Source organism: Falco naumanni, chromosome 7, assembly GCF_017639655.2.
Source record: "Falco naumanni isolate bFalNau1 chromosome 7, bFalNau1.pat, whole genome shotgun sequence".
Lineage (NCBI taxonomy): Eukaryota > Metazoa > Chordata > Aves > Falconiformes > Falconidae > Falco > Falco naumanni.
Window position 1 is genome coordinate 64,083,888 of NC_054060.1, and position 14,919 is coordinate 64,098,806.

At 52.2% G+C, this 14,919-nt stretch overlaps 1 protein-coding gene across 1 annotated transcript; it reads left to right on the forward strand.

Annotated features, from left to right (window-relative positions):
* Window positions 1-675: 675 nt before the first annotated feature.
* BATF (basic leucine zipper ATF-like transcription factor) lies at window positions 676-6,232 on the forward strand. Its single transcript, XM_040602414.1, has 3 exons — window positions 676-1,025; window positions 2,797-2,901; window positions 5,636-6,232. Exons 1-3 carry the CDS (start codon window positions 960-962, stop codon window positions 5,840-5,842), a joined length of 378 nt encoding a protein of 125 aa, XP_040458348.1. The 5' UTR covers window positions 676-959; the 3' UTR covers window positions 5,843-6,232.
* Window positions 6,233-14,919: the final 8,687 nt, after the last annotated feature.

Below are 14,919 nucleotides of genomic sequence, written 5' to 3' on the forward strand. Positions count from 1 at the left end.
TGTGCCAGAGCTGATCTTCCCCTTACCAGCCGGGTACTAATGAATATTTAAAGTGCTAAAGAGATTTTGGAAAACACCAGTCCTACCAAACCAGTCCAAACATCCTACGTTCCCGAGCCTTTCTTTTTAGGTGGGACTGGTGCTTCATCACACACATGAGCCGTCTGTACAAACAGCGTTTACGTGGCACCTGCGGAAGGTACCCGTCCCCTCCCCGGGACCCGCGTCAGTGGTGGTGGGGGCGGCGGGGGGGTTGGGGGTGGTGGATGGCTTGTGGGGAGGTGGGTGGCTGCCTGGGAATTTCCCTGGCTGGGCTGGGGTGACAGAGGTTGCTCGGAGCTGGACCGACCTCCTGCCTGCACAGGGCTGGCACGGCGCGTGGTGCCCCTGGAATTTCTGGGGCTCCCGGCAGCACCTCCTCCGCACTGCCCTCCTTTGAGGGTCCAGGTTTCACAGCCAGAGCTGGGGCTTTTCTTCCTTTCCATCTCTGCTGTTTGTCTCGGAGAAAACCCATCTTGCTGTTTTTCAACTGCCCGAAGGTGTTTTTCGGGGGTTTTTCAGGCTATTTTGAAGCTCATTTTTCCCAGATGTGCTTTTTTTTTTTCTTCTTCTTCTTTTTTTTTTTTTTTTTCTTTTTTCTTCTTCTGTAACTTTTCTTCTTCGCCTTAAAGTTTCCGGCCACGTGACTTTCAGCTTACATCCCCGAGGTTCTGAGAAACCACAGGAGGCTGAGACCTAAAGGGAAGGTGCAGAGGCTCCGAGAGGAGAGGCAGAGAAAGTGGCAGAAGGCGGGGAAGGAGGACAGCGTGCCTCCGGGACGGGCAAGAGCCGGGAAGCCAAGGACCATCTCCGGAGGGGCAGAGGAGGGCAGGGGAGAGGGAAGACAAGCGAGACAGAAGGCAGGCACACCAAGAGCGCAAAGGAAGCTGAAGAGGCCCTGGGAGCCAAAGACGGGAGCCATGCCCCACAGCTCTGACAGCAGCGACTCCAGCAGCTTCAGCCAGTCTCCCCCCCCCAGCAAGCAGGTAAAGCGGAGACCCTTCCCCAGCTGCCCTTGGCTGGAGACTCCTTTGGGGTGGGCCATGTGTGGGCAGGAGGAAGGCCACCGCTGGCGTTTTCACAGTGCACTATGGCAGGGCTTTCTAGGAACGGCTGTGGGGAGAGGAATGCAGGGCTGAGCCCAGCGCCAGGAGCCCTGGCCACCAGGCTGGCTACAGGTGGAGAGAGGAGGTCTGGTTGCCTGGGCTATGCCAGGGGCAACTGGGGGGTCGGGACCCCGGGGCACAGTGGGCCTTGTGATACACGCCAGGCGTGGACGTCGGTGCTCCGGGAAGGAGCCTGAGCAGGCACCTCCTCGCCATGGAGCGGGATGGCTCAGGGGCAACCGGCCTGCATCCCCCTGCCGTGGACAGCCCTTGGAAAAAGCCCCCAGAAAAGCCCTGCCACTTTGGGGCTGCCTTCTTCTCATTCAGCCTCAGAGGTTTTTTGTCTCAGTAATGCTCGACAGAGGGATTTTGTTTTGCTGCATGGAGCACCTTAATAGTAGGTCTTTCCCTGGCAGATACCGACACGAGTCTGAGGAATTTCCACTGCCTTTTCTGGCTAAGCTTTATTATATCCGTCGCTTGCCATTTCTCTAGGGCTGGAAATGGTGGCAACCTGAGACTTTGCTCAGAAACCTTGGGGATGATCAGGGCAGATGATTTTTGTCTTGCAAGCAGGGATGGGGAGGCATCCTGGTAGAGAAGGGAATAAAGCACAGGGGTTGCTGCAGGATAGGGTCTGGGCTTGGTGCAGGATGTGGGAGCTCTGAGACATTTGTAGGATATTGAAGGCAAGGATAAAAGAGGTTCAAAGAAAAGAAAAGGTCTTGGGCGGGGTGGAGGAGGGAGAGGATGTGGACAGACTGATGGGCTGGGAAGATAACTTTTGTGGCTGAGTTTTGTAGTCCTGTGGAGAAGTGGTGGTGTGAATGTTAGAGAGTCCACAAAAGAGGCAGCGCAGTATGAAAATAGAAGATGAAAGAGTCTGCGTGACGGTTTCAACTGTCAGAAGGCAGCAGCAGGACCCGATCTCAGCAAAGAATGGCTGATGCATGAAGCTTGTGACCTGGAGCCTTGGAGACCTGTGGTCTCCCCTGCCCAGGGGGCTCAGAAGCGTAGCAGTCAGCACTGCAGGTGCTGCTACCAAGGGACTCCAGAAAAGAGCAAGCACAGAGATCAGGAGCTGCAGCAAATGAGATCTGGGGAAAACCCAAAAGCTCCAAGACTGTCTAGTTAAACTAAGCAGGGGTCACATTGCACTGTAAAGGCCTGCAACAGATAAAGCCTGAGGGACAGGGGTGATGGAGGAGGGGAAGGGATGAAAGGAGGAAAACACAGGCTGAATCTCTGGAAAGATGGTTTAGCCAAGGAGCTGGAATTTCTGCAGTGCCGTATGCCTGCGGAGAGAAGGGGAAGAGAAAGCTTTCCTGTTCAAGGAATTTAAATTGTTTCTGTTCTGGAGAGAGGTCCTTACTCTGGTCCCTCAAGCCATATCCCAGGCCAGTGTCTTGGTGAAGGGGGAGCGGTCATTCCCCAGCCATGCTGGGATGCCAAAGGGTATCAGACTGGCCCCTCATAGCAACGGGGATGCCAAAAGCATCACACATCCCTGGGGTATGGCTTTATCCTGGTGCTGAGGGTGCGTATCCCATGTCCTGTGCCTCAGTGGGGTTATCTGCTGTGTCCCCTTCCCACCTACTGCTCTGCAGTGAGGAAGGGGATGCCCCAGCACTTCCATGCCTTGTTTCCCTAGGACTCTTCTGATGACATGAGGAAAGTCCAAAGGAGGGAGAAGAATCGCATCGCTGCCCAGAAGAGCCGCCTGAGGCAGACCCAGAAAGCAGACACACTGCACTTGGTGAGCACTCCCACCCTTCCCTGTCCCCAGCGCTGAGGGCTCACATAGAGGACAACGTGCTTTTCCCCTGGGGACTCGAAGTGGAGATGCTCAGTTGAGGCAGGACAAGAAAAGTGAGGACAGGGCAGGATGTAGGAGTCTGTGCTCACAGCAAGAGCACACAGCCCAGGATAACTGCCAGTGAAACATTCGGTTTTGCAGCTAGTTTTGAATCCATCGTTATCTTTCAGTCTGACAGTACCGATTTCCTTTCCTAACCTCTTCTGACCGGCTCAGTCAGAAGCTCTTTGAAAGCACAGGCTCACCCAGGCTGGTTCTCCCTGGGTTTGTGCTTCGCTGTCACTTACACAGCGGCATAAAAGCATACACAGATGCTTTTCTGAGACGGTACTTTGAATTAATTGGTATGGATGATGGTGCAACCTAGAGTGAAATGGGCCGTCTCCTCTGGCTTGTTCCCTGAGATGCTACACAGTGTAGATAAATAAATACTAATAATTTTTAAATATTTTTAAATGTCTTCATGGTAGTCCTTGCATCCCTTTCTCCATTTAAACACTACAGCACCTGGAGGCTTTTCCTGTTGTTTAGCATGGATTTTCCCCCTTTTGGTTTCACCCTGCTGTCCCAATCTCCTCTTGTGGCACCATTGGCACCCCTGAGGCTCTCCCCAGTGTGAAGAATTAGGCATCTGCTTTTCAGAAGGGATGGTCACTTCTGGCTCTATGTGTTTGGGCAGGAGTGTGTGATCAGTGTCGGAGCACAGGGACTGGGCTCCTTGGCATTTCATGTGTTGGTAAGTGCAGTCCCGTGTGTTTTGGGCCACTGGTGGGCAGGATGCAGAACACGCAGCCTGCACTGGGCACAGAGCACCTTTATCCCTGCGCTGGGCTTGGCTGCCCTTTGGAAAGTTGTAGTCAGGCTTTTGAAAAAAACATCCTTTGATTTAATGGTCTTCATATTCCCCAGGATCCCTGTTTTTGGGAAGAATTCTTGAGAAGCCAGTCCTAAACCCTCCTTCCTTACATAATGCCCTCAGTCCATGGTTGGAGCTGGGGTTTAAGACAGAGATTTCACTCTTTTCTCAGTAGCTGATGATCCTTCTAGAGCTGACATGGCTCTAGGCCGATTGCATTACATCTGCCAGCAGCGATGGCTCTGGGCGACTGTGCATGAGAGGGGTGAAGGGACGCCCTTTCCTTGAGGACAGTGCTCTCTCCAAGGTAATCCTAGAGGTGGAGAGGGGCTCTGATCCTCCCCCAGGAAAATCCTGCCTAGCTGTGCACCGAGAAGAACTGGGCTGCCCTTCTTAGAGCAGATGACAAACCACTTGCTTACCAGATTACTGCTGCTCAGCTAGCATTGATAGCACACGTTCCTTATCTTCCCATGGGGATGGGAGCAGGGGGGTTAAGCCCAGTTTGGCCAGTTTGGGTCAGACAGAGAGGATCGTGGCAGGGAGCTGGAGAAATGCAGGCAGGCAAGTGGAGGATGGATGGTGAATTTTTGCTAATGTCTTTCTAATTCCTGGCGGACAGTGACCCCCTGCTGCTCCTGGGCTCATTCCCTGGCTGCTCCTTGTTGGCTCTGCACCGTGGACTTTGCTTCTCTGATGTGGTTCTGCTCAGAAGAGCATGGCTCAGCTTGAGCTATGGTGGTATAAAAGGAGCCTGCAGTTCCAGCTGCCCCAGGGCTTTGTAGCTCTTGTTTTGAGGGGAATGAGTCATGGGGAGGCTGGGGCTCCCAGTGCCTGGTGATTCCCATCATCTCCCGAGTTCAACAGCAGTAAGAATTTCCAAAGCATTTAGCGTCTTCTGAGAGATGCTCGTTTGCTGTGCAAACTCCTTCTCTGACAGCCACTGTCACCGCTGGGTGCGTTTCAGCCGGTGCACGGAGAGCGGGCACTGTCAGAAGTCAGCGCTGCAGCAGAGGGGTGGCAGTTTGCTTTGCCAAGGTCGTAGTGCCGCTTTTCAGCGCTTCAGAGCGCTGGGTCCTACTTTAGCTGTCTTTGCTGACTTTGCAGAGCCTGCTGCCACATCCTCCCTCCCTCCCTCCTCTGGTCCTGCCCAGGCTGCTGGCTCCATGGTCAGCTGGTGCCCGGGATGCTCCAGCCTAGAGCTGGCTGCACTTCAGCAACAGTAGAAGCAGCAAAGGCTGCAACGCTCAGGATCGTCGAGACAAGGCTGAGCATCGTTACCAACACCTTTGTTGTTATTCTCATTAATAACAGTATTAATTCAGTTCTTCTGAGGCCTCGGTTTCTCTTCTGACTCAAGCATCTCCCCTCCTCCTCACCGCGCCGCTGGTTTCCCCGGCTGCTAGCAGGAAGCAGTGAGTCTTTTCTTTCCAGGGCAATGACAGGTTTCCTGTGGCAGGTGGTTTTCTGGTTAAAGACGGCAGTTATTGAGCGCGCCCTCCCCCCGGCCGCGTGGCCCGGGAAGCGTGCCCCGGTGTTCGTGAGAGGGAGCGAGAAAGCCTGGGCGGGAGCACACGCCACAGTCACTTCTCGTAAGCTGGGGTGCACGGCTGGGGCTGCCAGCATCGCACCCGCGCCCGGCCCGGCCGCCTGGGGGAGGGGGGGCTTGCCCAAGCGCGGCTCTGTGCCGAATTTACCAGAAACATGTCATTCTGGAACCTCTGCGGGGCATAGAGGCGCGACGCCGCGAGCCCTGTGTCCCCAGATCATCCCTGTGGCTCCTGCGCTGAGGAAGCCCCTGTGGTTTTGTCTCCTCAGGAGAGCGAAGACTTGGAGAGGCAGAACGCTGCCCTGCGCCGGGAGATCAAGCAGCTGACAGAGGAGATGAAGCACTTTGCCTCGATGCTGAGCTCCCACGAACCGCTCTGCTCCATCCTGACGTCCCCTCCACCACCTCCAGAAGTGCTTTACGCCACACACTCCTTCCACCAGCCTCACATCAGCTCCCCACGCTTCCAGCACTGAGCCAGCCAGCAGGACGGCAGCCTGCCAGCTCCACTGATGGCCAGAAGCAACATTCTGTGGGGCTCGCTTTTCCATCCAAGGGAGAGAGACGGACGGGCGGGCGGACGGACACCCCTTCTTAAAGTGTGTACTCTGAGTGACTTGCCAAAGACTTGCTCCCTGTGCAGAAATGGCAGAGCCACCGGGAGGCATCTTTGGGCAGTTTCCAGCTTGGATCCTGGGAAGAGGAGGCGTTCGCCAAAGGGCACCAGCCCCCTTCCCCGGTGCTTGCTTGGGGACGCAGGAGCGTGTGGCACTGGCAGCCTCTGTGCGAGCAACTGGCTGCGGCACGCAACAGCTGGAGCTCCAGGGAGAGGAATGGGAGCGGGGGCAGAGGGGAAGGTTGGGGGCCACAGAGTACCAGAGCAAAACTGGTTTATTTTTGTAAAATAAAGATTGAAAATGCTTAACTCTTTGTTTCCAAAATAGGACCTGAGCTGCTCCTGAGGCCTGGCGTGACACAGTGAGGATGCAGGCAGCAGGAGGGGAGAGCTTGGAGTCCGGGGAACAGCCCTGCATATGCTGGTGTCTAATCCAGGGCCAGCAGCTAGAGCCCCACATTTAGAAGGGGGGCCCATGTGCATGCGGGCAGGCTGAGGAGCAATGTTTTGTGAGGTGATGGGGTCCCTGGGGTACCTCCTCGCTGCAGGGCTGGACCTGGCTAATGAGTCTGATGTGCCATGTAGCATCACAGATCTCTCCCCTGCCGACCGCCTTAGCTCCTGTGGCCGATGGCTACGCACATCTCCGGGTCTTGGTGGGCTGCTGGAGCCTTCAGCTTGACCAGCAGCACAGCTTTCGGGAAGATGCATCGCAGCGTGGAGGGGGGTGGTGACGCTGTGCTGGAGTGCACAGGGGAAGCAGGACCTAGCGGGACCATTGCTCCAAAGCACCCTGCTGTAAGGCATGTAGCTGCAGCCTACACTTTTTCCTCTTCCCCACCAGTTGCAGCTCCACAAAAGGCTGCTGTACTACCTCATGCATTGAAGCAGCTGAAATCTGAAAGGTCAGTGAAGAGCAGATTATTTCTGCTGGGTCTGGTCACTTGGAAGCACAAGCTGGTCCAAACAGACCTTCTCTGCACTTAATGCCCCACCAGCCAGCCTGTCACTAACACCCCATCAGCCAGCAGTCTGCCTGTTACTCTCCCTCTGTGTACAAGGCTGAAGCCCACCGGCCAGTGCAGGTCCTGTTGCTAATGCTGGGTCAGGACAGCTGCCATCTCCAAGTAGCATCGGCTGCAATTTTTTCAGCACAGGATACCACAAGCAGCGCTGCCAACATGGGCAACATGCCAACAACTGAGCTAAATGGACCCAATTTGCAGACACCCTTCTTTCAGGCACAATAAAGCAGCATATTTCCAAATGGGTTTTGGGCCATTATCATAGCCCTCAACCAGCTGGGAAAAGTCTGCGATGTGCTGTGCTGTCCCCATTTTCTCTCTCTGGTTCGCGCTAGCGGAATGATAACCAAACACTGCCATGCCTCAGCAAGCTGTCCTCGGGAGAGGCGCAGGTAGCACTGCCATTTCTCCTGCCACAGGCTTGTGAATCTCCTGTCCCTAGCATGGGAAGCATCGTGGCCAGGGATGCCTGGTGTTAGCACGTTGGCCTGGGTGTCACCACCCTACAAAAGCAGCGCTGAGGCAACGGGTGATGCAGCTCTGCCCCCTGCCCCAAAAGGGATGCTCACACATAGGGGAGGAGAGTGGTTATTCCAGGTGGGCAGCTGGGTTTCTGCATACAGGACATACAGAATACATCTACGGGCAGCAAAATGGTTCTAGGCACATTCACAAAAAAGCAGCAGGAACAATTTCAGTGTATCTTACACCACCCCTTTCTGCTAGATCTCACACCCAGGCTTCACTTCATCCATTGGTACAATGACCAGAGCTGCAGATTCCCCACACAGGCCATGCTTTCAGCCCAGGCTACAAAGGCCCTTCCCAAACTGCTTTTCTATGGGATTTGTTCCTTTAAGCCTGGGAGAGACAACCTGCTGCAGCTCTAAAGAAGCTTGTTTTCATAGGCTCCACTTCTGCTCCTTCAGCTTCTGGTGGGTTTCCTCACAGATTTTTTCACTTGCTGTTCCTTAAAGCTCTGATGCTCCCATGATTCCTGGGTTACACAGCATCAGAGAAAACCAGCTACTGCTGCCTTGCTTGGGGTTTGCTGTGCAGGACACTGCAGCCTCATGCTCCGCACTGGAGGATGCAACAGAGCCCCGGCAAAGCTTGCACTGACTTAGAACACAGCATTGCCCACAATAATGAGAAATCTCCATCCTTGCTGTGACCTTTGTGTTTTCTCACGGCTACAAAATGGTAAGCTTGGTTTTAGTTGCAGACGGAGAAGGTCCTACCCTGATGTACATGTATCAGCTACGCCTGCATAGACACAAAGCCACTATTTTTGTTGCAGAGCCGTCGAAGTTTGAGATCCTGCAGGCTGGGTGGGGTTCTGTGTAATGCCCACAGAATTGCTAGACTACTCACTGGTAATGTCTCAGCTGCGACTCAGAATGAAAATAAGTGGTAAATGGTGAGACTGGGAGACGGGTTTGCAACAACATCCTCTCCAGAACCTAAACAATATTCTTGGCATCACCAGTTAAGGTGCCTTTCCTCTGCATGGTGCATGGCTGGCTGTGAGCTGGAAGGCCTCCAAGCAGTGTTGTGGTCAGCCGTTTGGCCAAGCACTGGGTGTATGTTGGTGCTAAGGGAAGCATCTTCTAGTCTTACTCCTCTCTGCCCCAGTCTTGCCCTCAAAAACCTGATCAAAGAAGATGATCTGCATATTTCAAGCGGTTTTTGACCTCTCAGTTGCTTCTGGTGATTGTTCGGTGTCTCAGATGCAGTGTCTTTTATTTAAGAACGGTTCCCCCGGGCGACCGTCTTTATCACCCAAGCAACAAGGGACAACATATCCTCTCAGGGCCATCAGCCCCTTTCATCCAGCCTCTGAGAAAGAGATCTTTTCCTGAGGCTGTTTGCAGAGCTGCACAAGTTGCCTGTTCAGGCTATGGAGGGAGATTCCCGCACTTCTACGCAGGTGCTGCCTCTTGCTTCCCTTTCCCAGGCTCCTGGCCCCCACTCAAAACTCCTCCAGGCAACTAGTTTTGATTTCTAAGTAGCCAAGTGCTTGTCCTCTGGTGTGGCCCTCACTGTTGTCAGCAAATGAACTGTTAATGAACTCAAACGAGGAGCAAAGGGCAGGGCGGTGTACCAGGGCAATCACCCCTGATTGCTTTCGATTGCCTGCTCCTACTTGCAGTTCCCTTTGATCTTCATTCCCCCGGCATCGGGCATTTCTGAAATGTTGTGTGAGTATTATCTGGCCATGCCCAGCCTGCAGGAGCACCGCGCTGCTCGCTGCTTCAAGGGAAGGGGGTGCTTCTGGGCACGCAAGTGGAGAAACGGGGTGATGGCTGCGCCTGGGGCAGCTTGTCCCTACCCACGCGGGGTGTCACTGCTTTCTGTCGCACCGCACGGTCCCCCAATGAAAAGCGCCTGAAAGCAGTAAAGGGATGAGGGCTCGCAGGAGGCTGAGAGACTCTTTCCGAGCTGGGGAAGGCCGGGTGGCGAGGCAGCCCTTCCCTGCGAGCGCAGCCTGCCGACACTGCGCCTGTGCTGGCCTCTGCTGGGCAAAGGCTCCGCTCCCGCTCCCGCAGCCGCAGCGCCCCGCTCCGCGCTCCCGGTGGCCGGGCTGCTGCCAGGGGCTGGGAAAAGAACCGGGAGCCTCAAGGTTAACGTGCGTGGCGGCGAGGGCTGGGTAGAGCTTCCTGAAAGGGCTGTCCGGGTCCCAGCCACCCCAGATGTGGGGCGGCGAGCTCCCTTGGCCGAGGACCGTGTAGCTTGGGCAAGGGGCCAGTCGTGCCTTGTGGTCCTGGCACGTTTGCATTGCTGCGTGAGGGGGGGGGGAGGGGGCTTGGTTTGGTGTCCCCCACCTTCCCCAGCTCCCTTGGGGCTTGCAGAGCTGGGTGCTGGCGATGCCGGGCTGGATGTGAAGACTGAGCACTGAATTAAATAAACACAGACCTGGCCGCAGCCCTGGTGAGCTGTAATTGCCTTTACGGACACCTGTGATGAGAACGGTGGGTTTCAGCATTTTGATACCCAGGAAAGGTTTTATAAAAGCACTTGGGCTGGATTTCTGCCTGGCAGTCTTATCACAGGGGCTTTGCTGTGGGTGAATCCTGGGCAAAGCCAGCCGAAAGCCCGGTCACCTGGGGCTGGGAGGGCAGTGAGGGCGGGTGGAACTTGGCGCTGGGAGGGCACCTGCCATGGGCACTTTTCAAACCTCAGTGACCGTTGCCTTTACATTTACTTGCTGGCTGATGTCTTCTGTGAGGGCAAAACAGAGGTGTGTGGCAAACATCTGTTGATATGATCAGAAGGTAGAAATGGGAACCAGGGGACATGAGTTACGTTTTCCTTTATGGCCTTCACTGCATCTCAGTACCTCCTATGGATCAAGGGAAGCTGGCAAGTCTGTGTAGAAGGACAGCAAGTCACAAAACATGGAGGGTGCAGTAATTTTCTCCCTTTCCATCCCCCTAAAAGGATATGCTCAGCACTTCAAAAGCACTCAGCATCAGCATTTCAGGGCTGCTTCCATGGTAAGATAAATAAAGATACGACATTTGGTGCTGACTTAAGCTTAACGTATCTCCCCAGATGGGAAGCCCAGGGCAATCTTTTATGCCTGGTATTCCCTTCCTGCTTTGTCCTTCTCAGCTCAGCTGCAGGCTCCCAATGTGACAGGTGCCAAGGTGTGGAGACACAGAGCCAGCCCACCCAGGGGAAGGTACATTCATCCTACTGAATTGGGCTGTTATGATTCCAGCTGTCATCGCTATGATGCCTTCCCTCTAAATTGGTTCATATGTGAGTTTTCTTTCTTGTGGGACAGAAGAAGGGGTAATACTCAAACGCAGTATGCATAGTCAGAAGAGAAGTAGAGGCATGTCTTCAGTTTGGCAAAGGACAGACTAAGCAGCTCTGTTCCCCCTTTGCCGTGGCTTCAAAATATTTATGCACTTGTTTGCAAATCCTGTCTCAGAAGTCACTTCTGTTAGTGCTGCCAGCCCTGCATCAGCAGAGGATAATCTCCTGCATACTGAACCAAAGCAGCAGCCCACAAAAGAGACACTCTCTCTGCCTCTTACAATGATCACAGTGTCCAAAGCAGCCCTTGTCATTACAAGAATGCTGTCTGGATGCTAATATTTCAGCACACTGAGATCAAAGAAGATCAGGAATCACTGCTAACAGGCAGAGTATTTTTATGAATCGAAAGCTGGAGAGAAGAGAAAATGCAAAGCATGGCATGAAATGGCGAGACTTTCTCCTAGCAAACAGCACTGTGCTCGCTTTGTCCAGGTTCTTCTTCTGCTGTGTTGTTGTTGCCTTATTGATTAATGATCTGGAGGGGATTTGAGCAGTGAGGCAGCAATATGTGTATACATAAAGTTTTTTAGGTTAATCAAAAATCTACCTAACTAAACAGTAGGGAATGTATATTCATTTCTTGCCAGGGCAGGATTACAACCAGTGCGTTAAGGTTACTGCACGAGACTGTAATTCTTCTTGCAGCTGAGGTTGCAGATGCCAGCTGCTGAGAGTCATACGGCTTCAGAGACATCTGAACAGAGAATGCATGTTCCTCCTAATTCCTGCACCAGTTCTGTACTCTTTCCTAAGATGCAATCAACTTTTCTCCTCTCGCAACAGTGATGGTATAGTGCCCTGGTCCCCAGGACTTGTCCCAGGTTTGTCTTTATTGCTGCAGCGTGAGTGGGAGGAAGAAGAGGAACGTGCCCATGTTCAGCAGTGAGCCATGCACATTTCCAGCATTCTTTAATTATTAATTAATGCCAGCTGCAAGCATTAGGAGATGAAAAGCTTTTTTTGTGTCATTGGCATGAACTGGTATGACTCATTGAGATGGAGGCTGGAGGATGCTGAGTAAGAAGGGCATATATACTTCGAGCTTTTGGTATTTGGGGTTAATCTGTGACCCTGATCTGGTCTGGGGATGTAAATCTAGACTGTGGCTGAGTTTTGAGTCTAGCTGGCTCTTTTTTTCACTTCTTTTATTCTGAGCTGAGTGAAGAGATCTTTGTGTCCCATGTGCATGCCTGGTGCGCAGCAGAGGAGTGAGGTGGGTTTGCTCCAATGGCAGAGCAAACAGAGCCTATGCATGGCTCTCCTCACAACTAGCTGTATCTCCGCAGCTTTTCATAAGCAAAGGTTGAGAACTGGGCTTAGATGCTCAAGCAGTGCAGCAGGCTAACCACAGTCACACAGCTTTTGGATTAGAGCTGGTTCTCATCCGGCCAGATCAGAGCATGGGGCTGAGTAAGTTAATATCTGTTTGCAGAAGGCCACGCAGAGGTAGTATAACCACCCTGTCTCTCGAGGGCTGTGCACTAACCAACAACGGCACGTCTGAGGTACCATGGGTACGATGGCTCTTCCATGCCGCATGCTCCTTTGTTACGGCCTTTTCTGGCTGCAAGAAGGCAGCTGCGAATATTAGCACCTCAGCCATGCCATCCCATGTACTCTTTGCAGTTCAGACCTATATGATCCATCCATACAAATGTTAAACTTCAACTGGACAGAGTTAAATTAAAGCCATTGCTGTGTTAAAGCCAGGCTTTGAACGAGGAAATAAGATCTGTGAAGAGGTGGTAATTCAAGCTGCTGTTGGGCAAGCCCTTGCAGCTAAGGTTTGAAGGTAATTAGGACAGTTGCATTGACAATGGTCCTGCCCCTGGCAGGGCCACAGGCAAATCACCTTAACTTTGTGTGCCCCCGTTTCCCCTGTAAAACAGATGTAGTGATGCATCCCCAGTGAAGTTCTCCGAGACCTACACATGAGATATGCTGAAAGGATGCAAAACATTATTTCCCTTCCTTGAGTTATGCTTTTGAAAGGCCTTACACTTTGAAGAAGCTAGGTTTGGTGCTCAATGTTATCCTCCCCCCACACCCCAGCTTTGGTGGTTCTGATGGCTGCAGTCTTCTCTAGATGAGATTTTAGATGGTGCAACTAAGCCATCACGTTCTGTGTAGAGGAAGGTAATTCTTGCAAAATTTTGAATGCTGTCAGAGGCTGCATGGTGCACCACAATAAATGTAGTTGTCCATCATTGTGCGTGGCCCCATACCTTTACACAGGAAAAGTAACAGGAAAGACTCATGAGGGTTTAGGCTATCAAAAGAATCACGTATCTAACCCACAGCAATACACTAACCCACTGCATTTATAAACGTTACGCTGGGTCCTGTGTTCTGGCTGCTCCTGGGATGCAGAAGCTGTAGGTGCCAGCAGAGGACTCGCAGCCCGCCCCGCTCCAGTGGCAACGAGGTGGCCTTTGTCCCACCGGGCTGCCCTTGCCAGCCCATGCTGCACCGAGTGTCCCCAGCTGTGCATCCAGTGTGACCAGAACAACTGGGTGGCTCTGCCAGCTATGCTAGTCTTGCCATTTGGTCTAGTGATACAACTATCTCACTTTTGAACATCTCCACTAAAGTAGTTTGGGTGCTGAAACCCGTATAAAACATTCTTCCTCCACCACCAAAGACCTTGTGTGATCTCCCCTGCGATGTCTGTGTGTGGGATAGACTGGGAGGTCTCCTGACACCTCTTCTAGACCTTAATCCTATCAGTCAAAATGGGATAGACCACCTGAAGACCTGCACTAGCTAGGCCTTCTAAGTGCCATGGTGAGATTTAGAAGCACAAAACACAATGCTGTGAGCTTGAGAGCAAGGGACGTCCTGTGATCCTGGGAGCTTACACACTTCCCATTTAGAGGGAACCTAAGCATCCTCTTAAGTCTCTGCAGGAACCGCATGGCCAGAAGATCCAGTAAGATTCCCCAGTACCTGCTTTTCCCTGGCAACTTTCACCCTTTGTCCACCTACTCCTTGAACTTCTGGTCCAGTGTGGAAGAGAAAAGGCATCAAGGAATTATTCTTTTCACAATAATTTTCTAATATGCCTCCTGCACACCTTCCAGGCCAGTTCCCAGCCCCCATTTGTTGTGGCCTTGCTTGTCATTGAGGCCTGTTTCCACCCACTAGAAATCAGAAAGCTGGGTTACCATCGCCTGCATCATCCCTAGTGTTTGTATTTATTGGGTGTGCTTTCAGAAAACCAAGCTTGTTCCAAGGAATGTTCTTCAGGCCTTATAGAACATAAAGGAATTGCATGTACTCATTGGTCATAAAGGTAGAGTATGTTCCAAGAGTGTCAGAAGTTGGATTTCTTGAGATCAGTAAGGAAGCCAGAGATGTTAGGCTCTATCTGATGGCCTGTAGCATTACATTGTACATTTGTACATATGTACAAAAACTGTAGCATTTGGCCCTGCTTCTGCCTCTGGTTTAGTGCCTTCCAACCTCACAGATACTTCTGGCGACAGGATCCTGTAACCTTTTAAGCACTTGTGTCAGTCTCCATCTAAAGGAGATTTCCCTCTAGCTTTAAAATCCACTTCAAGGGGTTGTCCTGAAATATAAATAATTTTTCATGGCTAAGAAATTTTTATATAAAGACGCTCTGATGAGGGAAATCCAAAAGCAGCTGTGGTATTGCTTCAAGAAGGGAAAGAGGCTCTTCTGAGTAGAAACAGATGCAGCAATGAAGAAAGAAAGAAATGCAAAGCACAGGAGTTCTATTTCGGTCCAGAAACTGGCGAAGGATATAAAGGGGCGATTGAACAGTTCACATAGTCAGAAACAAAACAAAACAGCCCTGAAATCAGAGGAGTTCTGGGAAATGTGGGCCTATAGGTATGAAAAATACTTGACTAAATTGGCTTTGGGGGAGCCAGGCTTGCTTTCCCGCCTGGCTCATGTTCACTTGACAGGCTGCAGGCACCAGGGGCTGGGAGCTACCTTCTTCCACCTACTTTCAGCTGTAATTTCAGCAGGGTCTGTGTTTTAGTTGTTTTTGATTCACCGTTTGCCTTTTCTGATTGGACTAAGACATCGGTTTAGTGTGAACAAATGCACCTTGCTT

Excerpts from the sequence above, each read along its gene's own strand:
- BATF (XM_040602414.1), top strand. The coding sequence starts at position 960 with ATGCCCCACAGCTCTGACAGCAGCGACTCCAGCAGCTTCAGCCAGTCT. Across the intron at positions 1,026-2,796 it reads CTCCCCCCCCCAGCAAGCAG|GACTCTTCTGATGACATGAG; the intron begins GTAAAGCGGAGA and ends TTGTTTCCCTAG. Across the intron at positions 2,902-5,635 it reads AAGCAGACACACTGCACTTG|GAGAGCGAAGACTTGGAGAG; the intron begins GTGAGCACTCCC and ends TTGTCTCCTCAG.